Below are 26,837 nucleotides of genomic sequence, written 5' to 3'. Positions count from 1 at the left end.
GAGGCCGCTTGGGTTGAGAAGTCATGCAGGTCCTGCGTCAGAGCACGAGCATCGCCCTTATTTGTACTCCTCAGTGCCCTTCATTCCACCTGCCTGTGTTAGACAGTGTTCTAGATCTGACAGTCTCATGCCCTGAAGTCGGTGGGTGGTGGGTTTTCCAGAAGAGGGATGCAGAAGTCAGCATACCCTGAGTTTCAAAGGATTCCTTTCTGCTTGGGCAAAGAGCCAACTGAACGAAAGAAACGGATGGAACACACTTAAATTAGACATCAATCCCTTTTATTAGGTGCAACCCTCAGTTAATTTTCCCGAAAATAGTAATCGGCCACTGTTACATCTATTCATCCATGAAAGGAACAGCTCTGTGCTCAGAGCTAACCACGTGCCAGGAAGTACCCGATCTCCAGGTCGTGATTTGGATAACAAGGGATAGAAAAGATGAGGACAGCTTGTTAAGAAAACGTTTTCCCCAGGCACCTTGATTCGTTTGGGTTTTCTCTCAAAGAGCTCCAGCAGAGGGCTGCTCACAGGTTGGTCCTCTCGCCTTTCACCAGCCGCCCTCGAAATCTAAACACATCCTGGAAGTAAAGCCAAACCCAGTTAGTTGATGGAACACTGGGAATCTGTTGAGCATAAGACAAAGTCGATTTCTAGCATCTACCAACGGTTAAATGGAAAAACGTTGCTCAGCAGTCCTGTCAAGTAGTAAATAAACCATATTCTACGTCTCCAAATAATGTGCTTGCCCACGTCTAGAATAGTGTTGAACAAACTAAGAGAGCAAGTTGCTAGAAGGTCAGCCTGTGTTATTGGGCGCTATTGTTGACCACAGGTATCTCCAACCAGCTGAGCACTGTGTTTGGTCAGAACAGCCCACACTCCCCCATGTCCTGGGTTCGTTCAGGCGCTACCCCATTGAGTGATCTGCTCCCAAGTGAAAATGATGTCATGAGTTATGGGTTGAAAATTGCTGATTTGGGGATTTTTTTCCTTTTTCTTAAAAAAAATTCAGACTTCTTTGTTTCTTGTTTTTTTTTTTTTTTTGAGCCGACAGCAAGGTCAGGTGGAAAGAATGGTTTTGGAAATTGATGTGACCCTTAAGTGTAGGTCTGTCTCTTACATCACTTTGGCCAACCTCTTGGGCTTTTCACGTTCTCTTTAAGAAGATGGAGTGAGGGGAGCCTGGGTGGCTAGTCAGTTAAGTGTCTGACTCAGGTCATGATCTCAGGGTGGTGGGATCGAGCCACATTTGGGACTCCTCACTCAGTGCAGAATTGGCTAGAGATTCCCTCCCTCTCCTTCTCCTCTCCCCTGGCTTGTGTGCTCTCTCTCTCTCTCAAATAAATACATAGGTCTCCAAAAAAAAAAAAAAAAAGTGAGAATGACTGCTTCATGGGATTTGTGAAGAAAGCAGAACTTAGGGCTATGAAAGTGCTCTTGTACTTTACAAAGAACTATGTAGCAGAAGTTGATATCATTATTCTAAGTAAAGCTGAGAAACTATATCTGTGAGACTAACATTTAAAAATAAATACAGGAGGTGCATCTGGGTGGCTCATCAGTTAAGTGCTGGTCTTTGGCTCAGGTCATGATCTCAGGGTACTGGGATCAAGCCCTGCATCTAGCTCCCTACTCAGCAGGGAGTCTGCTTGTCCCTCTCCCTCTTCTGCCCCTCCGCCTCGCCCCGTCTGCTGTCTCTCTCTCAGATATATAAAATCTTCTAAAAAATAAAATGAAATAAATACAGGAGGCAATTCATCTATCACAACCCTGGCAAAACTCAAACATAATGTATGCATTTTTTTTCTGCTTTAAAGTTCAGAGTATTGCCTGGAAGCCCCAGTTGACAAAATATGATGCCTTCATAAAGCATTTTAAGTATTGGATTGAGGGAGAAGGACAGGACTGTCTACCACCTGCAAATGTGAAATGAGAGCCTTTTCAGATACAGGATAGGTTCATACATTCTAAAGGAAGAAGGGGCCAAGGGAGAAGTGAGATTCTTAAGCTGGGAAGGAGTTTCAGCAGATGACTCCCAATGGCACGGTAGCCTAGTGCTGGCGGACGGTACTCATCACAGTACCAGAATACCCGGAGTTATCACGACACTCCGTCTCCTTGGGGGTCCTGTCACCCCCATAGGAAATGCACACATTTATGATTAATGCAAATTAAAACGTAGGATCAGCTTCTTGGTTTGGAGGCTAAAGTGGACTTTGTCTACAAAGTGAATATATTTCTTTGCCTTGACTATAATTAGTCTGGTGAGCATCATCAGCTTTGCATGTCCACTAGTTACAAACAAGGACTTTACAAGTGATGTGTATTAAGTACGAGAGCATATGAAATAATGTCTCATGTCCCATATTGATAAGCATCAGTGGTTTCTGGAATCTGCTCCATGAAACTCCAGATGCTAACGGACCCAAACAAAACCCTCCGTAAGAATGGTTTTCTGGGAATCTTACTGGATTTGCCTATGTGTAAATCCTCTGCTCTGTGCACATAAAGGAGACCTATGGGGACAGTCCAAACTTTTAACTTTCCTTCTGTGCGTTCAGAAGGTAGCCTTTGTCCTTCACTTGCTGTCCTCCAGATCTGTTTTCTGTTTCCACCTCTCTGTCCTGGAACAGGACAGCCTGCATACCACAGGGTGGCCAAAGACATAGAGAACCGTGGGACGCTCAGGTGCCCCAGCCTGGGAAGCAAGAACAAGCTGAAATACACTGTCATTCTTAGTGGGTCTCAGCAATGCTTCTGCAAGGCACTCTAAACAAAGCACATTATACTTCCAAATTACATCAGGTATGAGAATTATTAAGCATCTGAAGAAAAGAAGAAAAAAAATATCTTAACCTGTCATCTCACACAAACGTACCTTCAGGCTGGTGTCTTTTGGAATTCCATATATTTTGTTTCCTACCCCTACAACCTCCCTCTCAGTGATTTCTTGACTGGTGCCTTTCACATCAATGTAGTGGCAGTCCGCACTGGCGAAATGGCAGGAAATTACCTGTGCCGAGTGACAGGATGAATATTGGGAATAAAAATTCCATCAACACCAGCAACCAAACAGGGAGACTTCTTTTAGAAAGTCAGCTATTTCACTCAGCATTTGGTTTCTAGAATGTTCCATGGTGTTCTGTATTAGTCTTTTCAGGGTTCAATAACTTTTTCCCCCCAGGTACAGTTAAAGGCTAACTGAGAAATACAAGAAGTTTTTAGCTCCCTGCAATACTTGTGTTCAAAATGGGCAGGCAACATAATGACATGAGTAAGAGGACTTTACTTTTTAACATGTGATTTTTCTGGGTGTGGATGTCCTCAGGTCCTAAACAGGAATGTGTTCCAGGGTTCTTTATCATCTTCTTAGTCAGAGAAGTTAGTTAACTCAGTTGAGTTTGTGCTGAGTTGTTACTTCAATGGCTACAGATCATGAAAAAAAATCCACAAAAATACCTTGCAAACGAAAATAACATACACACCCACCCCTTTGAAATCAGCCTGACATTTGAAGTCCAATTCACATACGATCCCCATCTTGTTTCCTCCTGAACGTATGATGGAGCTTACTTGGTTCTCCCCATTCTTGAAAGACTTACAAGTTGATCTAAACTTAAAACTCACTTTCCTAGACTCAAGTTATTTCTCTTGAGGTGACTATGCCTACTGGAAGGTCTGCCTGCTTAGCCCAGAACATCAGATCTCTAGGCAGTGGAGTCAAACTCCATTTCCCACAGAAGCTCCCCACCATGCCAAGGAGGGGTGACGATAAGACCAGAGGGGAAAATCGCACACCCATGTACATGTTTTCTCGTATTTTTTTAAGGGTTCATATTTTCCCAAACATTAAATTAGTTGGAAAACCACTGAAAAATAGCAAACTCAGGGTATTAACACTCACATTACTTGGGTTTTTTTTTTAATTATGTAACTTTCATTTTCATACCGTAATCATTTTACACTCAACTTTTTAACATGGAATCTTTCAATATGTAGTTATTCTATCTCAGTTTATGATCCTGATCATATGGCACGTAATATAACTTTCTGACTCATGTACACTTTCAGACAATTTGTCTTTGCTTCCTGTTTTTATACACACTCATACACATAAATTTCTATTTTTCATTTCAAGTTGAATTTTGGGGCTAAGGATACATGATAAAAGGCCTAAGTTAGTGAAATCAGGTACACTCATATTATTTGTGTCATTATGGCTATATCCCCTGGTTGCACACTTCTGATGGTCAGGCTGGTGGAGAGTCTGATCTAGTCTTTATTTAAAATGTTGGCATTTTGTTCATCATGGATATTTTTTCAATTAATTTTGATTTTTTAAATACTACCCTAAATTATCATTTATCTTGATTGCTGAGGGTTTTCATTGGCACCGTCCCCCGAACCCCCATTAAATTTTGCCCCAGAAGAGAGTGCCTTCTTGCCTCACTGTCATACCAGCCCTGTCAACCTAATAGAAATATGAATGAATAGAAGGTGAAACCTGGTAACTAACTCTTGACTTCAGGGAGAAAACAGGACTTGCTGTGACAGACTGGAAGGCTTCACTCAGCCCCAAAGAAGCAACCAATATTTAGTATCAGGAGCCATGTTATATGAGGAATGTGAGTCCACAGTAATGTCAGATCTGCTGAACTTTTGAGAAGTGAGAAATCTGGGACTATGAGAAATTTTGTCAATTTTTAATGTAAGCAATGAGGTTTTTATAAAACATTCTGGGGCTAAAAACAAATTCTGGGACTCAGGAGTGGAAAATATGGCTGCCTGCAAAATCTGAGGTCTAGGCAGCCAATTCAGAGCCATTGTTTAGATTCGATAATGGTTTTCCCAATAACAAAGCTATTATAAACTTTCCACTTATATGGTTACTGTGAGCTATATACATTCCAATTTTTGTGATTTTAGTATCTCAGCCATTGTTTCTGCCTCCAAAAGCACAGGTTGTGGGCTCTCAAGTATGTTCCTTCTCTGAAGCAATTCTATGAATGTTCATAATTCAGTGTCAGTAGGATTGGGATCCTGAGGTCACCGGGCTTCTTACTGCTATGAGTAAAAAAGCATGAGGGAGCAAATAGATTCCCTGGTAAATAAACCAGACTAAAGGACAGTTTAGTTCAATGACACAAATCTCATGAAGTTTCACAGATCTTGACATTTTTGTTTCTAACCTATTCATCTTTGGAAAGTAGAGTGATGTGAATGCATACCTTCCGGTATCCTTGAGTTCTGTTCCAACCAGATCCATGGATGAGCAAAGGATGAAAGAAAACAGTGTCCCCCTTCTCCATCACAAGGTGCACTCGGGGGCTGTTTTCATCATAGTCCTGGATCCCATGGAACATTATGTTAACTCCTCCCTGGAACACATAAGAGAACCCAAGTCTGTATTTGAGGAACTCAATGTTTGAGAATTTTATCAATGACTCATTAGGTAAAGCAAAGTTTTCCTACATTCTGCCGAGAGAGAGATAAATGTTTTCTTAAAAGAAACTGTAAATATCCAAAAGCTTCTCAGATATCTGGTTGTAAAAGTCACATTGGGATATTGAAATCATGGATTTGGGGGACCAAATGAAGAATCTGAAATTTCCACTTACCCCTCATTACTGAATTGTAAATAAAGACCTAGACTGGGATGATGCATCTGGATCTCTACAAATGAACATCTCCAGCGCTGAGTATTGAGGTACGAAGAGGGGAGCTGTAAACCGTGCACGGATATCGGAAGATAAACGGAAGGGGGAGGGAGCCGCCGCGTTTGGGCGCCGGGAAGCGGCAGCCACCTGCACGGGGGAGCGGGGGACACACAGAGGGCACCCGCGAGAGAGCGGACTGAGACCGGTGAGCCGTGAACGCGCGCGCGCCACCAGGCATCTCCCGGAACACCGGAATCCCGGTGTGCTCACGGGATCCAGACTGAGACCGGGAACTCCCGGAGCGCGCGCGGGGCGGCTGGCGGCTGGCGGGCCACCTGCACGGGGGAGCGGGCGGACTCGCGGTCGGCACCCGCGAAACAGCAGACTGAGACCCTGAACCGGGTGCGCGCGCCACCAGGCTTCTCACGAAACTCCGGAATCGAGGTGTGCTCACCGGGCATAGACTGAGACCGGGAGACCCGGGAGCGCGCGGGGCGGCCGGTGGCTAGCGGCATTAGAAACACAAAGGACAGAGACTGGGCGGCCGGTGGCTGGCGGCATTAGAAACACAAAGGACAGAGACGCGCCGGCCCTGGAAGTGAGGGCAGGGTCGCCGAGTTGGTGCGCACATCCCGGGACGCCGCAGGGTTGAGCAGCACCAACAGTAACAGAGTTAAAGTGGCCGGAACATCAGTGGAGAACGGGCCGCAATCCCTCTGTTCTGCGACAATGCAGCCTCTGCTGCTCTGACCCTCAGAAGAGGCATAGCCGGCCGCCAGGGAAAGCCGCCAGAGAACAAAAGCCTGGAAATATCGGCTCAGAGAGTGCCCATCCCCATCCTCCCTCGCAGGGGACACGGAGACTCTAACCAAACAGGGTTGCCTGAGTATCGGCGCGGCAGGCCCCTCCCCCAGAACACAGAAGGCAGGCTGAAAAATCAAGAAGCCCACAACCGGAGGCGCCTGGGTGGCGCCGTCATTGAGCGCCTGTCTTCGGCTTAGGGCGTGATCCCGGCGTTCCGGAAAGGAGTCCCTCATCGGGCTCCTCCGCTGGGAGCCTGCTTCTTCCTCTCTCACTCCCCTGCTTCTGTTTCGTTCTTGCTGACTGTCTGTCTCCCTCTCTCAGATAAGTAAATAAATAAAATCTTTAAAGAAGAAGCCCACATCTCTAAGATCCCTATAAAACAAGAGGCACGGCCTGGGACCCAGTCAATAATTTTGGGCTCTGGAAACCCCGCAACCTCTCTTCATCAGAATGACAAGAAGGAGAAGCCCCCCCCAGCAAAGAAAAGACAGTGAGTCAGGGGCCTCTGCCACAGAAGTAACGGATATGGATGTAACCAAATTATCAGAAATGGAATTCAGAGTAACAATGGTCAAGATAATGAGTAGACTTGAAAAAAGTATTCAGGAAAATATTACTGAGAATATACAATCCCTAAGGGCGGAAATGAGAGCGAATTTGACAGAAATTAAAAATTCTATGAGCCAAATGCAGGCAAAACTAGAGGCTCTGACGGCCAGGGTCACGGAAGCGGAGGAAAGGGTTAGTGAATTGGAGGATGGGTTAATAGAGGAAAAAATAAAATTAGAAGATGGTCTTAAAAAAATCCACGCCCACGAATGTTGGCTACGGGAGATTACTGACTCAACGAAACGATCCAATGTTAGAATCATCGGCATCCCCGAGGGGGTGGAGAAAAACAGAGGTCTAGAAGAGATATTTGAACAAATTGTAGCTGAAAACTTCCCTAATCTAGCAAGGGAAACAAAAATTCGTGTCCAAGAGGCAGAGAGGACCCCTCCCAAGCTCAACCATGACAGACCTACACCACGTCACGTCATAGTGCAATTCGCAAATATGAGATCCAAAGAAACAGTATTGAAAGCGGCCAGGGCAAAGAAATTTCTCACGTACCAAGGCAAAGGCATCAGAATTACATCAGACCTGTCTACACAGACCTGGAATGAGAGAAAGGGTTGGGGGAGCATTTTTAAAGCTCTTTCAGAGAAAAACATGCAGCCAAGGATCCTTTATCCAGCAAGGCTGTCATTCAGAATTGATGGAGAAATAAAGACATTTCAGAATCGACAGTCACTAGCCAATTTCGTAACCACGAAACCAGCCCTACAGGAGGTATTACGGGGGGTTCTATAAAAGTAAAAAGGCCCCAAGAGTGATACAAAACAGAAAGTCACAGCCAATACAAACAAAGACTTTACTGACAACATGGCAGAATTAAAAGCATATCTCTCAGTACTCAGCCTGAACATTAATGGTTTGAATTCTGGTTTCAAACGCCACAGGGTTGCAGATTGGATAAAAAGAAATGACCCATCCATTTGCTGTCTTCAAGAGACTCATTTCGAACCCAAAGATGCATTCAGACTGAGAGTAAGGGGATGGAGTACCATCTTTCACGCAAATGGACCTCAAAAGAAAGCTGGGGTAGCAATTCTCATATCAGATAAATTGGATTTTAAACTACAGACTATAGTTAGAGATGCAGAAGGGCACTATATTATTCTTAAAGGAAGTATTCAACAAGTGGATATGACAATTATAAATATATATGCCCCCAACAGGGGAGCAGCAAGATACACAAGCCAACTCTTAACCAGAATAAAGAGACATATAGATAAAAATACATTAATAGTAGGGGACCTCAACACTCCACTCTCAGAAATAGACAGAACACCCTGGCAAAAACTAAGCAAAGAATCAAAGGCTTTGAATGCCACACTCGACGAGTTGGACCTCTTAGATATATATAGAACACTACACCCCAGAACCAAAGAATACTCATTCTATTCTAATGCCCATGGAACATTTTCAAGAATAGACCATGTTCTGGGACACAAAACAGGTCTCAGCCGATACCAAAAGATTGAAATTATCCCCTGCATATTCTCAGACCACAACGCTCTGAAATTGGAACTCAACCACAAGGAAAAATTTGGAAGAAACTCAAACACTTGGAGACTAAGAACCATCCTGCTCAGGAATGACTCGATAAACCAGGAAATCAAAAATCAAATTAAACAATTTATGGAGACCAATGAGAATGAAAATACAACAGTCCAAAACTTATGGGATACTGCAAAGGCAGTCCTAAGGGGGAAATACATAGCCATCCAAGCCTCACTCAAAAGAATAGAAAAATCTAAAATGCAGTTTTTATATTCTCACCTCAAGAAGCTGGAACAGCAACAGAGGGACAGGCCTAATCCACGCACGAGGAAGCAGTTGACCAAAATTAGAGCTGAAATCAATCAAGCAGAAACCAGAAGTACAGTAGAGCAGATCAACAGGACTAGAAGCTGGTTCTTGGAGAGAATCAATAAAATTGACAGACCACTGGCAAGACTTATCCAAAAGAAAAGAGAAAGGACCCAGATTATTAAAATTATGAATGAAAAAGGAGAGGTCACGACGAACACCACTGAAATTGGAAGGATTATTAGAAATTTTTATCAACAGCTATATGCCAATAAACTAAGCAATCTGGAAGAGATGGAATCCTTCCTGGAAACCTATAAACTACCAAGATTGAAAAAGGAAGAAATTGATTTCTTAAACAGGCCAATTAATTATGAAGAAATTGAGTCAGTGATAAACAACCTTCCAAATAACAAAACTCCAGGCCCGGATGGTTTTCCTGGGGAATTCTACCAAACATTCAAAGAGGAAATAATACCTATTCTCCTAAAGCTATTTCAAAAAATAGAAACAGAAGGAAAGCTACCAAACTCATTCTATGAGGCCAATATTACCTTGATCCCCAAACCAGGCAAAGACCCCCTCAAAAAGGAGAATTACAGACCGATTTCCCTAATGAATATGGACGCCAAAATCCTCAACAAGATACTTGCTAATAGAATCCAACAGTTCATTAAAAGGATTATCCACCACGATCAAGTGGGATTCATACCTGGGATGCAAGCGTGGTTCAATATTCGCAAATCAATCAGCGTGATACATCATATCAACAAGAAAAGACTCAAGAACCATATGATCCTCTCAATTGATGCCGAAAAAGCATTTGACAAAATACAGCATCCTTTCCTGATTAAAACCCTTCAGAGTGTAGGAATAGAAGGTACATTTCTCAATCTCATAAAAGCCATCTATGAAAAGCCTACTGCAAATATTATTCTCAATGGGGAAAAGCTGGAAGCCTTTCCCTTAAGATCAGGAACACGACAAGGATGCCCACTCTCGCCACTATTATTCAACATAGTACTAGAAGTCCTTGCAACAGCAATCAGACAACAAAAAGGGATCAAAGGTATTCAAATCGGCAAAGAAGAAGTCAAAATGTCTCTCTTCGCAGACGACATGATACTCTATATGGAAAACCCAAAAGAAGCCACTCCCAAACTATTAGAAGTTATAGAGCAATTCAGTAACGTGGCGGGATACAAAATCAATGCTCAGAAATCAGTTGCATTTCTGTACACGAATAACGAGAACGAAGAAAGAGAAATCAGGGAATCCATCCCATTTACAATAGCACCAAAAACCATACGTTACCTTGGAATTAACTTAACCAGAGACGTAAAGGACCTTTATTCTAGAAACTATAAATCACTCTTAAAAGACATTGAGGAAGACATAAAAAGATGGAAAGATATTCCATGCTCATGGATCGGAAGAATTAACATAGTTAAAATGTCCATGCTACCCAGAGCAATCTACACTTTCAATGCTATCCCGATCAAAATACCGAGAACGTTTTTCAAAGAACTGGAACAAATAGTCCTTAAATTTGTATGGAACCAGAAAAGACCCCGAATCTCCAAGGAACTGTTGAAAAGGAAAAACAAAGCTGGGGGTATCACAATGCCGGACTTCGAGCTGTACTACAAAGCTGTGATCACAAAGACAGCATGGTACTGGCACAAAAACAGACACATAGACCAATGGAACAGAATAGAGAGCCCAGAAATGGACCCTCAGCTCTTTGGGCAACTAATATTTGATAAAGCAGGAAAAAACATCTGGTGGGAAAAAGACAGTCTCTTCAATAAATGGTGCTGGGAAAATTGGACAGCTACATGCAAAAGAATGAAACTTGACCACTATCTCACACCATACACAAAAATAAACTCCAAATGGATGAAAGACCTCGATGTGAGACAGGAATCCATCAAAATTCTAGAGGAGAACATAGGCAGCAACCTCTACGACATCAGCCAAAGCAACCTTTTTCATGACACATCCCCAAAGGCAAGAGAAACAAAAGATAAAATGAATTTATGGGACTTCATCAAGATTAAAAGTTTCTGCACATCCAAGGAAACAGTCAGAAAAACTAAGAGGCAGCCCACGGAATGGGAGAATATATTTGCAAATGACACTACAGATAAAGGACTGGTATCCAAGATCTACAAAGAACTTCTCAAACTCAATACACGAGAAACAAATAAACAAATCAAAAAATGGGCAGAAGATATGAACAGACACTTTTCCAATGAAGACATACAAATGGCTAACAGACACATGAAAAAATGTTCAAAATCATTAGCCATCAAGGAAATTCAAATCAAAACCACACTGAGATACCACCTTACGCCAGTTAGAATGGCAAAAATAGACAAGGCAAGAAACAACAATTGTTGGAGAGGATGTGGAGAAAGGGGATCCCTCCTACATTGTTGGTGGGAATGCAAGTTGGTACAGCCACTCTGGAAAACCGTGTGGAGGTCCCTTAAAAAGTTAAAAATTGAGCTACCCTATGATCCAGCCATTGCGCTACTGGGTGTTTACCCCAAAGATACAGACGTAGTGAAGAGAAGGGCCATATGCACCCCAATGTTCATAGCAGCAATGTCCACAATAGCTAAATCGTGGAAGGAGCCGAGATGCCCTGCAACAGATGACTGGATTAAGAAGTTGTGGTCCATATATACAATGGAATATTACTCAGCAATCAGAAAGAATGAGTTCTCAACATTTGCTACAACATGGACGGCACTGGAGGAGATAATGCTAAGTGAAATAAGTCAAGCAGAGAAAGACAACTATCATATGATTTCTCTCATCTATGGAACATAAGAACTAGAATGATCAGTAGGGGAAGAAAGGGATAAAGGAAGGGGGGGTAATCAGAAGGGGGAATGAAACATGAAAGACTATGGACTATGAGAAACAAACTGAGGGCTACAGAGGGGAGAGGGGTGGGGGAATGGGATAGACCGGTGATGGGTAGTAAGGAGGGCACATATTGCATGGTGCACTGGGTGTTATACACAACTAATGAATCATCGAGCCTTACATCGAAAACCGGGGATGTACTGTATGGTGACTAACATAATATAATAAAAAATCATTATTAATTAAAAAAAAAAAAAAAAAAAAAAAAAAAAAAGACCTAGACTGACTTTGCATTTTGCGATTAAGGCGGGAGATCCCCTTACCAGCCTGAATCTGTACTCACTGATATTCGCCTCACCTGGAACTTTGCCTAAATCATTTTGCTATTACTCAGGACTTCCTCTGAGAAGCAAGCTGTTTTCCTAAGCCAACAGAGAGAAGATGCTCAAGTTTCCCCAGCTCAGAAAGCACTCATTTCATACTCAAGTAAAGAAAGAAGAATAGTAAATTAAAACATTGTGTTTTTCTTATAACTATTTCCAAAGTTCGTTGTTGATTTAAGTAATGGTTATGGGGGGAACACCATATCCCATTCCCCTTCCTAAGACTCTCCCACATTCTTCTGGGGGAAGGACTGCTTTCCTGCTGGACTGTGTTGGGACGTGGATCCAGTGCACTTCTCTCCTGTCCAGGGCAGTATGTGACCTTAGCTAAGTAATCTGACCTCCCACTGCCCTCACTTCATCTGAACAGAGAATTGATCAAAGGCACTGATCATGGCTAAGGTTCAACTGTCCCCACCAGGTGTCCCAACCTGACTGCTGCCACTGAACAGTGATTCCTACTTTCCTGTTTACCAGAGCCAGCCAGCCATTTCTTGACTCACCATGTGCCTACAACCCTCCAAGACACTCACTTTGGCTTAAGTCAGCCACAACCCACTTCTGTTGCCTGCACCAAACATTCCCTAAACCTCAACTCAATTTATGAATCTCACAGTTTCAGATTTTATATCAGAATCCAGACTCAAAGATTTTCACTTAGCACTAATCCTCAGTGCCAGAATTCTAACTAATTGAGACAGAAGTCCTGAAAGCCATATTCTTTACTTCCTACAGAACCGCATTCATTCTTCCTGCCTTAACAACACGTGCTCGTCTCATTCTGACCATCATTATGGGGTTTCCAGACCTTATTGTCTGATACCTAAAAGACTCCTAGTCTCCTCTCTGGTTTCTCTGCCTCTGGACTCCTGACCTCCAGTACCTTCTGCTCTAGACCTCGAGATTATCATTCTTGAAAAGCTGATTTGATCTCATCATTCATGGGTGCAAAAGCATTTAATAGTCTTCTAACATCAATATTCAATCAATAAACCATGCAACGGGCATGCAATGGGATACTACTCATCCTTCCCCAGCGCCTTCGTTGGTCTAGCAGGAAAGAGATGATTCCTCCCTCTTCTTTATCCTAAGAGCCATCGATCAGTGTGTAAGAATTACTTGGCATTTGACATATGCGTCTGGTGTTGTGAGTGTTTCTGTATGACCTCTGCAATGAGGCTTGATAATCTCAGATCCTATATAGCACCTACCAGAGCTCCCCACACTGGTCAGCTTTCCAACACTTGTTGAAAGAAAAATGATTATTTTACCTAACATCCTTGAATTTTCCCTGATCCTAATTCCAGAAACCTAAAACCATGTTTTACTAAGAAAGGAAATGTGATCTCATTGTTAAAGGTCTTTATGGAATCTGATTCAAAATCAAAACAATAAATACTCCAGGTAAGATTTATCCCCTCGGGGCTCCTGGGTGGCTCAGGGAGTCGGGTGCCTGACTCTGGATTTTGGGCTCCGGTTATGATCTCAGGGTCCTAAGATCAAGCTGCACGTTGGATACTGCTCAGCAGAGTCTACATGTCCTTTGCCCTCCCCTTCTGCCTCTCTCTGCCCCGCCACCTCTCTCATGTGCAAATATCGCGAACTCTCTCCCTTTATCGCTCTCTCTCTCTCTGGGTCTCGGACTCAAATAAATAAATAAATGAATCTGAAAACGATAGAAGAAAGATTTATCTTCTATGCAGAAGTACCTCCCACTTGGGATAACCATGTGGCTTCAGGTAGCCTTTGTGTGTGCCTGGGAGCACACACAGGCAGCCATTGTTCCGGTCGACGTGCTCCATGGCGGTCCATGCACAAACTATGTCATTGCTGGGCCTGAAGGGGAAATAGTGCAGATCCTCAAACTATGTCATTGCTGGGCCTGAAGGGGAAATAGTGCAGATCCTGGTGCAAGGGATGGCGGGATGTCTTCTTGCCTGAAACAGAAGCGGCTGTTAAAACACACCTGAACCTCAGAATTTGTCTCCTTTGCCTGCAAAGCCAGAACAATGACCATCCCCACAAAACCCAAGCAACTGAAAGGACACTCTAGAAAATCAGCCTGGAGAGATAAGCACCAAATTGGAAGAGCAAAGCCACGGGGTGACTCCAGAGCCCACACTTTTCTTCTGGGTTGCTGGAAGCCGAGGACTCACTCCATTCTCTAGCAACTCATAACATGTCATGATCTCTATTGTGCTTTATTCCTTTGTAACTCTGGTTTGGGCACTGAGCCTAGTGTTCAAAACAAGTTTGATTAATTGAAGAGAGTAACCAAATTTAAGGTTCCCTGTTAGCCTTCTCAGTGGCTGATACAAACACTATCAATGAACTAAATTAATAAAAGGCCTCCAAGAAGTTCCTCGAGGAACTAGAAGCACTTTGCTGCACAGTCACTCTGTAGAAACAGAGACCACAGAACCACATTTACATGGTTCCCAGTTTTGTGCTCTGAACCTGATGTTCCCCAACCCCCAACCCCGACCTTTGTAATCAAGACATCCAGGGTAGGAGAGATTTGGTGGTGCTATAGGCCAGTCACATAAAGCTCTCCTGGCCTCTTTCTCCAGAAAAGGTGGAAAGTGATAAAGGACCTTGAAGGACCAATTTATTACTCCTGGTGGAGTAGAATTTCTCAGCATGGCCCAAGAGCGTGATGGCTTTAAAAATGCAGATTCCTGGGGGTGCCTGTGTAGCTCCGTCGCTTAAGCATCTGACTCGTGATTCCGCTCAGGTCTTCATCTCAGGATCATGAGTTCAAGCCCCGTGTTAGGCTCCACACTAGGCTTTTAGCCTAGTTAAAAAAGAAATTTTTTTTAACGCAGATTCCTGGGTTTTAGCCCCCAAATCAATTTCTCTGGGAGTGAAATCTTAGGAACTACATTTTAGCAAACACAGATATTTTAAGAGCAACTGTAGTATGGGTTTTGTAAGAATAGTTTTAATTTTGTTGGTAATTATAATGTCTTCAGTCTGGAAGGCCGAATTCACACTATCATTGGTGAGAATGGATAACAAAATTTAGAGGTGAAGATTGTAATAATAAGAGCCTATGGTATATGAACAGTCATGTTTATTAAAACAAACTTTTGAGTAGCAAGGCAGTCTTCTGAAATTCTAACAATAACGCTACAGTTAACATCTGAAATCACCCTGGTACTTCACTATTGTCATGATGTATGCTATTTCAAGGCTTAAATAAAAGGACATAGATATTTATTTATCAAAGTTTAGCAGTTATACACACAGGTATAGTTAGAACACCGTAAAGTTTTTTCTTTCTTTCTTTCTCTTTCTTTCTTTCTTTCTTTCTTTCTTTCTTTCTTTCTTTCTTTCTTTCTTTCTTTCTCTTTCTCTTTCTCTTTCTCTTTCTCTTTCTCTTTCTCTTTCTCTTTCACTTCTCCATAACAAATAAGACCGTTACCAGAATCTGGAGGTTTGTTTATCAGCATTGTATGCATCGCCATGATATTGGGTCCAGTGAAGCACTCCACATATTTCAGAACCTAAGAGAAAAGAGGAAGAAACATTTCATGAGAAATCCAATGCACAAAAGTGGCACAAAGTACAATTATCCGTACAAAAGCCAAGATGCTAAGAATTAAACACTTGGTAGGAGTGCCCGGCTGGCTCAGTTGGTAGAGCATGCAACTCTTGATCTGGGGTCGTGAGTTCAAGCCCACGTTGGGCATAGAGCCTACTTAAGAAAAAAGAAAAGAAGGGACCATGAGAGGCCCCAACAGGTGCAGCAACCAGGCGTAGCCCAGAGGAAAAGAGAAGAGCACCTGGCCCCTTCACAATCAGAGCACAATCAGACCATTCCACAGCTCTTCACCGATGGCTCCAAACCTGGCAGAGTGACAGGAAATGGAGGCACGGTAGGGAATGAGATGAGCAGGTCCCTGCCCCCATAGAGTCGCTATCCTGGTGGAGGAAGGGTGTTCAATAACGACATGGGCACAGGGGCTGGAGAGCATGGGACCCAGAGGCCTGAGTTCGGCCCGAGCTCTGGCAGCTGGGGGCTACCTCCTTGCATCTAACCCACCGAGGGAGGCGTACATGCAGGAAGGACTCGGCGTTTTATGCCTACTATCTGCCAGGGGCTTTCTGCATCAGCCCACCTACACCTCACAGCGACCCCTGAAAAGTAATGCCCCATGAATGAATCATTAACGTGAACACCCCATTGAAATAAGCCTGAAGCTAATAAACTGCCAAGTGGCAGAACCAGTTAAATGGAAAAGATATTTTGTCTGACTCCAAAAAATGAAGCATATTCTACTGCTTTCTCACTATTTGACCCCGTGTATAAGGAATATGGGCAACTGGAGCATGAAATGCTTGAAATGGTACCAAAGTCCTAGGAGTCAAGCCTCATACTTTTTTGTTTTAATAAGGCGTGTCAACTTTGGGGATTCCCTTAAGCCAGTATTTTCTTTCTTTCTTTTTTTAACTAATCTCTAATCCCACCATGGGGCTCAAACTCACAACCTCAAGATCAAGAGTCTCATGCTCCCGCGACTAAGCCAGCCAGGTGCCTCCGACCAGTAATTTCTAAACCTCAGTGACACTCATGAGCCATTTTACCATTTCTATCGTACTTCACAGAGCTGCCCAATATAGTTAGCCAATAATTTTCCTAAACTAACTCATGTCTTTTCCTGATTTATTCCTGAGGTCATAGGTTAGATGTGCTGGTTATTTTTTCCAATACACATAAAAATAAATATACAACTACTAAAATCATGCCCACCTCCTAAAAATCACTGCATGAGCCAGCAGGTGCATGGTTCACACTTTAGAGAGGTGGGAAGCCTGGATGTCCTGGTCGTGCTTAATCTACCCTGTGTTGTCTCTCACTTCAAGCCTTTCCTCGTTGATCGATGCTCACAAGTTCCATTTCCAAAGCAGGACTTGAGTTTGGGAAGAGTGGATGGTTCAGAGGGGCCACGTCCCCTCTTGTCCCCAACCCGAGGGGCTGGACATCATAGGTGGCTTACCTGTACAGTCTCTTTCATGAGGCAAATTTTCTTTCTTTTTTTTAAATTATTTTTTAACTTTTGTTTTTTAAAGATTTTATTTATTGTTTGAGAGAGACCGAGAGAGAGCAGTAGGCAGAGGGAGAAGCAGACTTCCCACTGAGCAAGGACCCTGATACAGGACTGAATCCCAGGACCCAAAGATCCAGCCCTGAGCTGAAGGCAGACTCTTCACCGACTGAACTACCCAGGTATCCCATTTTTTTTAACTTTTCTGGGGGGGGTTGTTTTCTTTTGGGGGGTGTTTTTGGTTTTAAGTAACCTCTACACCCAGTCTGAGGTTCAAACTCACAGCCCAGAGATCAAGAGCCACATACTCGGGGCACTTGGGTGGCTCAGTTGGTTAAGTAGCGGAGTCTTCATTTCGGCTCAGGCCATGATTTCAGGGTCCAGAGATCCAGCCGCATGTCAGGTTCCATGCTCAGTGGGGAGCTTGCTTGAGATTTTCTCTCTCCTTCTCCCGCTGCGCCTCCCCCAACTCCTGCCTGTACTCTCTCTCTAAAATAAATACATAAATCTTAAAAAAGAAAAAAGTCCCATGCTCTACCAACTGACCCAGCCAGGAGCCCCCATGAGGCAAATTTTCTAATAGCACTTGGGGTTATAATTTCTAACATGAGCTACATGCAAAGTGTCCTTTAAACCATTCTACAGAAATGGTTCATTAACTGTGGTACATTTATGCAATGGGATGCTACTCAGTAGTTTAAAAGTATGATATAGATTAATATATAAGTGATATGGAAAGATGTCTAAGATCTATTATAAGTTGAAAAAACTTGGTGAAACCAATATGTTCCCACATGACACAAAAGGTGGGAGTATAGAGATGCACCTGCCGTAGAGGAATTCTCGCTGAATGCACCAGAAAGCTCGGCAGAGAGTGGGGCTGGCAGGTGGGAGACTTTCCTTTTCATTGTAAGCCCTTCTGTCCTATGTAGATATCTTTATAAATATGAATTACTCTCAAAGAATAATAATTTTTTAAAAACGAGTTTCAATCTAAACACAAACTTAAACCTCTACTGACCAGAGTCATAAAACCAAAAGAAACAACAAACGGATGTCCAGGGTATCAGATCTGCAATGTCCCTCCTGTTGATATGCCCATGTCCAGAGTGAGAGAACTCTGTCTCTCTCTAAGGCAGAATTCCCACCCTTCTCAACCAAGGATAATTACCAGACTCCAGAGCAGGGTTTCTCCATCTGGCCACTACTGACATTTGGGGCTGGATAATTCATTATTTGGGGGAGGGGGGTTTCTGCACATTATAGGATCCCTGGGCTCCATTAGCAGCATGCCCAGCCTCTGGACCTTAGAAGCCAGCAGCACACGGTCCCCACCCAGTGCCACCCCAACGTGGCTCCAGGCACTGCCAGATGTCAGCCTCCAATTGAGAACCACTGCTCACCAGGCACAAGACAAGGGGCCAGAGAAAGTGTAGGCAGCAATTCCAGAGACAAGCATGCAGATGGGCTATTCACTTAAAGGAAAAGAAAACTCAGGAAGGTTCTCAAACCTCAGGGAGAGTGCAGTATCTGAAGAGTTCCTCGTCTTCTTGGAAACTTTGTACTTTTGAAACTGTCCTTTCACTTGGAGCATATTCTGATTTTTCAATAGTCACATCTCTCATTATCATCATTTGTTCTGGTTTCACCTCCCCTTTGCAGATCCTTTCAAACTCATTCCTAGAAAAATAAATTGGCAGATGATGCCATTACCGCAGCCTCCCGGCACCTCCCTGGCCTCTTCTGTGGAAAGATTCTCAAAGATTGGGGTGGGGGGTGTCTCTGCACCAGGCTAACCTTCAGGCCAGGCTTGGTAGTTCTGAGGAAGGGAAAGGGAAAATGGCCAGCTCAGAAGCCCCTGTCTCCTCACTGTAAGGCCAGTATTCACGTATTCCTTAGCCTAACAGAACGATGGGGAAACTTCTGTGATTTGGTTGCACCTGAGTGATAATGGCAAATACTGCTCTCATACTTACCATAGGCCAGGGCCCGTTCGAAGGCCTCTGTGTGTACTTCACCTAATTCAGTCCTCACAGCAAGGCTAGGGTATAAGTACTATTATTATCCCCATTTTACAGGTGCGAAAACAGAGGTGTGCAAAGTTGCCCCAGGACACACAACAGAAGTAGTGGAGCTAAGATGAAAGCCAGCCAGTCTGGCTCCAGAGCTCATGTTCCTAACCACTTCCCAATGAGCCAATCACTGAAAAATATCTGAACACACATGCTAATCTTACTCACGTTCCCATTGCAAACATATAACGTATTTCCGTAAAATAAGGAAGGGTCACTGTACCTAAAGCATTTAATATCAGCATCAGATACCAAATTTTTAATGACAAGATACCCATTTTCTTCATAAAATTGTCTCTGTTCTAGGCTTAGAACATTATTATCCCGAGTATACCTAAAGGAGAAAAAAAAGTTTCAAGTAAGTCCAGCAGAAAAATCATACCCAACAATATGTATCGAGAGCCTGACACACGTTCATACTCTTCCACCCAGCATTTCTATTTTTTCTTTACTCTAAGGAAATAAGCTGAACATTTCTTTTTAAAAAAATAAGTCTTTGAGGTTTAGGTTTATTTTGTTTAGTAATGTCTATACCCATTGTGGAGGTCGAACTCACAAACCAGAGATCAAGAGTCACATGCTGTTCCGACTGAGCCAGCCAGGCTCCCTTAATCTGACTATTTTTAAAAAAGGTTTGAATCCAAAACGTTAACTACTACTGTCACCAAAAAAAAAAAAAGGGGGGGGGAGAATAATTAATTAATTAATTACATCCATTCAATGGGATAGGCCTTAGGCATTAAAAATTAAGAGCATGGGGAACGTGGGTGGCTCCGTCAGTTAAGCTCAGACTGGTTATTTTGGCTCAGGTCATGATCTCATGCGTCCTAGACTGAGCCCCACAGTGGTCTTCGGGCTCAGTGGGGAGTCTGCTTGAGATTCTCTCTCTCCACCCCTCCCTCCACTTGCAATGTGTGCACTGTCTCTCTCTCTTAAATAAATAAATCTTTTTTTAAAAAATGAAGAGCATATAATAGCATGGACAATGCTTAGTATAATAAAATATAGTTAGATTTGTGTAAAACCAAGATACTACTTGAAAAATATGCAAAGAAATTAAAAAAAATTTTTTAAGTGATTGTCTTTATGTAACAGAATTGTGGATGCATTTTAAATTCCTTTTAAATTTCTGATTTTCAAATTTGTTCTGTAATGACTGTATGTTTTTTCAGGTGGGAAACAAATTCAATGGATTTTATATTTTAAGTTGTCTAGATCATACATTCTCAGAAGAAATCACAGTGACAAAATCCAAATAAGTACATGGCATGTGCACAAACTCAGATCACCCCATCCATTCTTCTAGATCAGAAATGTGGCTCTATGAGAATAAACCATGGAGATCAGTGTCTTCCCCTACAAAGGTAATTTAAGATAAACCAAAGATACTAGCTCACATAGCAGTAGGACCACAAACTACAGGCTAACTTAAATGAGGTATAACATGCTTGAATCTGAAAAATCAGATTATACCCTTCTGAATTTTAAAATACATATAAAAATTAAAGTCAAGGTCTTCAAAATTTTCCTGGTTCTAATTAGAACAAGTTCTGGCAACACACAATATGTATAATGAATTTTTTTTTAAAAAATGTATTTATTCTATGTAGAGATAGGGAGAGACAGCAAGTATGGGCAGGGGCAGGAGCAGAGGGAGAGGGAGAAGCAGACTCCCTGCTGAGTACAGAGCACGACCCAGGGCTGCATATCACGACCCACGAGATCATGACCTGAGCCAAAATCAAGAATCAGACACTTAACTGACTAAGCCACCCAGGCGCCTCTATGTAATGAATTTTCACCAGACAACATGAGATGTATTTTATATCATAATTACCACTAGGAAAAGCTTTATATACACTGTATGATTAAAAATGACAATTCGATCTACTTACTGGAATTGTGGAGTCTGGAAACTGTTAGGAGAAACAGCCCCTGAAGTGGGGTGAGCTACCTAGGATGTGAATTAAGGCAAATAAAATGAAATTCAGGAGTCTGCCTTTTCTAGAAACAACAGTCTGCCCTGGATTAGCTCTCATCGGGGAAGACTGGGTTACACACATAGCCGCTTACATCATTTCATTTCATGAAGGTCTGAGGAGGGGCCGGAAGTCCCAAGAGCTTTATCACCATTCCTGCTGCCCAGAGCAGGAGACCTAGACCCATTGTGCTCAGTAACTGAGTCCACCGTCACCCAACAGAAAATGCCTCAGCCCAGACTTGACCCATACTCTTTACCTCATAACTTCCACTGGTTTATTCCACGTGACTATTCCTTCCACTAAACTGCTGAACAAACAAAAATCATAAGGTTCGAATCTAGAAGTAACGAGAAATGCACTCTTCCAAAGAGGTACTGAATTTAGTGGGAGTCCAGTCCACAATCAGAGAAACTGTTTGGCTCATTATTCCTTAAAAAACAACAACAAAAAGTCTGTTAAAATAATCAGTGTGATCCACATAGTTGAGTATAATTTTAAATATCTTTAAGAGCTAGAAATTCTAGAAATTCTTTCTAGTTTTCTACCCAGGGAACCACAGATCATTTACTTAGCATTTCCTTCTTCTTCTTTTCCTTTTAATTTTTTTCATTGTCTCTTTATCTCAAGGAGCGACTGTCACAATGTCACTACTCATAACCATGTTATTTTTGTCCTGTCTTTACATAACTGGGGACACTATAATCCTCTGTTCTCCATGAGGCAGAGAGGTTAATGACCTTCGCCAGCTACTAGCAAGATGTGGTGGACAGAATGCAATATTTCAGTCCCAATTTCTTCTCCCTACCATTGTGGGTTTTGGTGGTGGTCGTTGCTTTCCTCAGAGAGTTTTTTTAATGATGTGGAACTGTGTCCTGTGCATACTATATAACGTTAGTGAAACGAAAAAATGGAATCAAAAAGCTGTCCACCCGGGATGGCCGTAATTATGGAAATACATAGAAAAGAAACACACCAAAAAGTTGGCTGATAATGATCCGCGGTGAGGGGTGGAATCATAGGTCATATTTGTCTTCTTCTGGAGGCATCTCTGCATTTAAAAAATGCGTTGTGTAGATGCTTGAAAACCCTGCCTTGAGCCAGAAGCCACGTCTCTTTAGAACCACTTAAGGCGGGAAGAAACTGCCACAGGATTTCCAGGATTCTGCGTAAGCCCCAACCACACACACATTCACCGACCATCTGAGCCGAGCCGTCCAATACCAGAGCCCCGGCGACGTCTGTCTCCTTAAATTGAAGAGAATGAAAATGAAAACTGCCCCTCGCCATATTTCAAGTGCTCAATGGCCACATGGGGCTCGTAGCCATGGACCTGCACAGTGCTGGTGGAGAACATCTCCACCATGGCAGCAAGTAGAGAGGCTAGCGCTCTTCTAGCAAACACAGATGAAAAAAATAAGCTCTCACCTCAACACTATTACAGCAAGAACCAGCGGGATCCAAATATCAAAAAAAGAAAAATGAAATTTTTTTAAAGTAGGCTCACTGTCCAGCGTGGAGTCCAGTGCAGGGCTTAAAGTCACAACGGAGATCAAGAGCTGAGCTAGACTCAAGAGGCAGATGTTTCTCGGACTGAGCCACCCAGGAGGAGCCCCAGAATATCACATTTTCATAGTAGTCACAGACTGGACCTGGAAACCTTCATTCTGGCTCTAGTTATCCCCAGTCCCAGAATGTTGGGGGTTCTCACTGTTGGGCATGTATCAGAAACAAACGAAAACGACTTGATGGGCCCCCCTCCCAGGTATGTGGATTCCATGGGTCTGAGATGAGCCCAGGAATCTGCATGTCTAACAAGTTTCCAGGGAATGTTGACATTGCTGGCCCTGGGAACGCACTTTGACAACCAGTGCTTTACTTAAATGTCTTTGGTCAAGAGTTTTAATCTCTCCTGGCCTCGGTTTCTGTTCTCTCCCTGGTCAAATGAGATGACATAATCACCGTTGTCAGTGTATGGACAGGATTTTAAGCTGACAGTGGTTCCTCTACATCTTGGCTTGGAACTCAGCCTGGAGAGCAATCATAGTAATAAAAGAAACAGCTCCTAGAAGCATTTTTAGGAAAGAGTTCAGGATCCTGCACACAGCAGAACAGAGCCTAACCATGTTGCTCAGGGAGAATCGCATGCAGTGTTTTCCCCGCTGCTTTTCAAAAGTACCCCCTGAAGTGAACACTAATCGGAGCAGGAGAACCGATTCTATAAAGCGATGTGATGTACCTGTCCCGTAGTGACATCCTCGGGGATCCGGCACGGGGGCCCCACACATTGCCTCGGAGAGCAACTTCTGAAGGCCCAATCAGGAGAGATCGCATCCACTCCTCGGGGTTCACACAGCTCTCTCCAAGGAAGGAAGAGCCAGAGGGTGCCGGCCAGTGTCCCGCCAGAGCGCACTGCTGCCTGCCTACCTGCAGGCCCGCCCGCCCGCTCGCCCGCCCGCCCGCTCGCCTGCCTGCACGCCTTGCTCCAGGCAGCTCTGCGCTCCTGTTTGCGGTGCGACTGTGCTTCGCATGTCTCGGGCTCTGGGCGGTCGGGTCACGCGTGGCCAAGTGCAGAAAATACCACCGTAGCTGAGCGCAGGCCCCTCAGTAAGGACTGACACATCCCCTGGCAAACCAGGGAAACAGGCCCCCAGAATACCCCGAATAGCCCCCGCCCCCTGTCCGCCCACCCCCTCCCCTGGCCGCCCTAGGAGCCCTGAACAGCTCCGCCCATCCCGGGGACGCGGTGCGGAGGAAGGGAAAGAGCCGGCTGGGCGCTGAGCCCTGGAGGCCACCACACTTGCAGCCCGAGCCCCGCGGAGCCCAAAGGATACGGCGGCCCCGGCCCAGCGCTGGCCGAGGTGTCCCAGCACGATGCGCAGGCGGGCGCCAGCACGGGACTGGTTCATGATTCAGGCGAGGAAACAGTCAGCCAGGCCTAGGTCCTGTCTCTGGGCAGCGGGCGGGGCGAGGAGCAGAGGCGTCCCTGGCGGAGAAGGGGGAACTCCTAGGTTTCTGGGTTGTGCGGAGATGCCTGGAGCCTCCCGGGTCCACGGGCTGGGCCACTTTACTGTGTGGGCTCCGTGCCCACACACGCAGCTCCTGAGTAATCACAGAGATCCTCCCTGACGCGCACAGCAGGGAAAATGCTTTTGAAGGGTTTAGTAACGGATTCAGGTCGCCCAATGAGAAGTGAGCCAAAACACAACCCACATTCCCAACAGCCTGGTTTCAGTTGTTTATTCCACGTGACTGTGCCTGCCTCTCTGAGGCTGACGTAACAAGTCAGATGTTCAGCCCTAGAAGTAACCTGCAGTTCAAAAGAGGCTTTTAATCTATTGGGAATCCAGTCTGAAATATTAGAAACATACTGGCCCTTCCTTAATAATAATTTTAAAAAGATACATGAAATAAATGACTCCCTGAAACAGGTCGATCCACACAGTCTAGTATTATTTTAAATTTCCTAAAGAAGTAGAAATTCCTTTTCTTTATTTATTCTTTTAAAGTTTATTTACGCAATCTCTGCACCCAATGTGAGGGTCAAATTCAGGACCAGCACATCAAGAGTAACACATTCCCCCCACCAAGCCAGCCAGGTGCTTGCCCTTTCCTTCCTTCCTCCCTCCCCCCCTCCCCCCCCCCCCCGCTTTTTTCTTTTTCTGTTTCTTCTTTCTTTTTCTCTCTTTCTTTCTTTCTTCTTTCTTTCTTTCTTTCTTTCTTTCTTTCTTTCTTTCTTTCTTTCTTCTTTTCTTTCTTTCTTTTCCTTTCTTTCAACATTTCAATTACTTTGGGGACAAGTATACAGGATACCTCCACCACCATCAAGGTCATAACCATCTATCACCTCTCAAAGTTCCCTCCCACACTCTTTTTCCTCATTATTTTGTGTGTACGTGCTAAGAACACAACATAAGATCTACTCTCTTGGCAAATTTTCAGTAGATAATGCAGCATTGTCAGCTATGGACACTATCCTGCGTGGTCGAGCCCTGGAACTATTTACCTAGCATAACTGAAACTTTGTAGCCTTAAACCGTCCCCTCTCCATTCTCCCCTCCCTTAACCCCTGGTAACCACCATTCTCTCTGCTTCTATGAGTTTAACTCTTAAATTCCTCCTGTAAGTGGTAGCAGGTAGTATTGGTCCTGTCACTGGCTTATTTCACTTACCATTTTGGCCTCAAGCTGCATCCCTGTTGTCACACATGGCAGGATCTCCTTCCTTTTTAGGATTGAATCATATTCCATTGTGTGTGTCTACCCTACTTTCTTCATCCTTTCACTTGGTGACGGACACTTAGGTCGTTGCCAGATGTTGGGTCTCGTGAAAAGTGTTGCAGTGAACTTGGGAGTCCAGATACCTCTTTGAGATCTAATTTCAATTCCTTTGGCTGTATACCCAGAAGTGGGATTGCAGGATCATATGGTAGTTCTATTTTTAATTTTTGGAGGACCTTCCATAGTGTTTTCCATAATGGCTGTAAGAACTAGAAATTCTTTCTAGAACGTCTTTTCCATCCAATCTCTGCAGGTAATTGGCATAGCATCTCGCTGTTTCTTTTCTCTCCCTCATTTTTCTCTCTTTTTTTTTTTTTGTCTTAAAGGGTTACTTCCAGAATGTCTCATCTCATAAACATGTTATCGTTTCTTCTTTTTTTAAAAGATTTTATTTATTTGAGAGAGAGAGCAGGGGGAGGGGCAGAAGGAGAGGGATAAGCAGACTCTGTGCTGAGTGTTGAGCTCAAGGCAGGGCTTGATCTCACAACCTTAAGATCACAACCTGAGCTGAAATCAAGAGTCCGAAGTTTCACCCACTGAGCCAGCTGGGCACCCCTAAACATGTTATCATTTCTTAAGGGATGTCTTTATGTAATGTGGTTAAACTGCCATACTCGAGGAGAAAAGCAAGGCCAGGACTCAGAATGTAGTTTATTAGCTGCTATTTCCTCTGAGGCAGGGTGGAGATATTTTGTGTGTACGTGCTAAGAACACAACATAAGATCTACTCTCCTGGCAAATTTTCAGTAGATAATGCAGCATTGTCAGCTATGGACACTATCCTGCATGGTCGAGCCCTGGAACTATTTACCTAGCATAACTGAAACTTTGTAGCCTTAAACCGTCCCCTCTCCATTCTCCCCTCCCTTAACCCCTGGTAACCACCATTCTCTCTGCTTCTATGAGTTTAACTCTTAAATTCCTCCTGTAAGTGGTAGCAGGTAGTATTGGTCCTGTCACTGGCTTATTTCACTTACCATTTTGGCCTCAAGCTGCATCCCTGTTGTCACACATGGCAGGATCTCCTTCCTTTTTAGGACTGAATCATATTCCATTGTGTGTGTCTACCCTACTTTCTTCATCCTTTCACTTGGTGACGGACACTTAGGTCGTTGCCACATGTTGGGTCTTGTGAAAAGTGTTGCAGTGAACTTGGGAGTCCAGATACCTCTTTGAGATCTAATTTCAATTCCTTTGGCTGTATACCCAGAAGTGGGATTGCAGGATCATATGGTAGTTCTATTTTTAATTTTTGGAGGACCTTCCATAGTGTTTTCCATAATGGCTGTAAGAACTAGAAATTCTTTCTAGAACGTCTTTTC

General features: G+C 43.6%; 1 protein-coding gene across 4 annotated transcripts; it reads right to left on the bottom strand.

Annotated features, from left to right (window-relative positions):
• Window positions 1–262: 262 nt before the first annotated feature.
• Window positions 263–25,558, bottom strand: LOC123789992 (phytanoyl-CoA dioxygenase, peroxisomal-like). 4 transcript variants are annotated; one of them, XM_087857707.1, is made up of 11 exons: window positions 25,408–25,558; window positions 24,070–24,221; window positions 21,152–21,210; window positions 19,480–19,590; window positions 18,696–18,864; window positions 15,561–15,642; window positions 14,019–14,073; window positions 13,846–13,972; window positions 5,229–5,378; window positions 2,879–3,013; window positions 263–578 (listed from the first exon to the last, which is right to left on the bottom strand). In XM_087857707.1, the coding sequence occupies exons 2-11, from the start codon at window positions 24,142–24,144 to the stop codon at window positions 525–527; spliced, it is 1,017 nt and encodes a 338-aa protein (XP_087713833.1). In that variant the 5' UTR covers window positions 24,145–24,221; window positions 25,408–25,558; the 3' UTR covers window positions 263–524. The 4 variants fall into 4 exon arrangements, with proteins under 4 accessions (XP_087713833.1, XP_087713832.1, XP_087713835.1 ...); XM_087857706.1 differs by lacking the exon at window positions 25,408–25,558 and having other exon boundaries at window positions 24,070–24,391; XM_087857709.1 differs by lacking the exons at window positions 2,879–3,013; window positions 25,408–25,558 and having other exon boundaries at window positions 24,070–24,441.
• Between the last annotated feature and the right edge of the window lie 1,279 nt (window positions 25,559–26,837).

The sequence above is a fragment of the Ursus americanus genome, chromosome 31, assembly GCF_024610735.1.
Source record: "Ursus americanus isolate L20-20 chromosome 31, mUrsAme1.1.p, whole genome shotgun sequence".
In the NCBI taxonomy this organism is placed as follows: domain Eukaryota; kingdom Metazoa; phylum Chordata; class Mammalia; order Carnivora; family Ursidae; genus Ursus; species Ursus americanus.
The sequence above is the reverse complement of the archived record's forward strand: the minus strand, read 5'-3'. Positions and strand labels throughout refer to the sequence as shown.

Coding starts and splice junctions, on each gene's coding strand:
- LOC123789992 (XM_087857707.1), bottom strand. CDS start 24,144: ATGAACCAGTCCCGTGCTGGCGCCCGCCTGCGCATCGTGCTGGGACAC. Junction 15,643..18,695: donor GATACTGCACTCTCCCTGAG/GTTTGAGAACCT, acceptor CTTTTCTCTTAG/GTTCTGAAATATGTGGAGTG. Junction 5,379..13,845: donor ATGGTTATCCCAAGTGGGAG/GTACTTCTGCAT, acceptor TATGTGTTCCAG/GGAGGAGTTAACATAATGTT.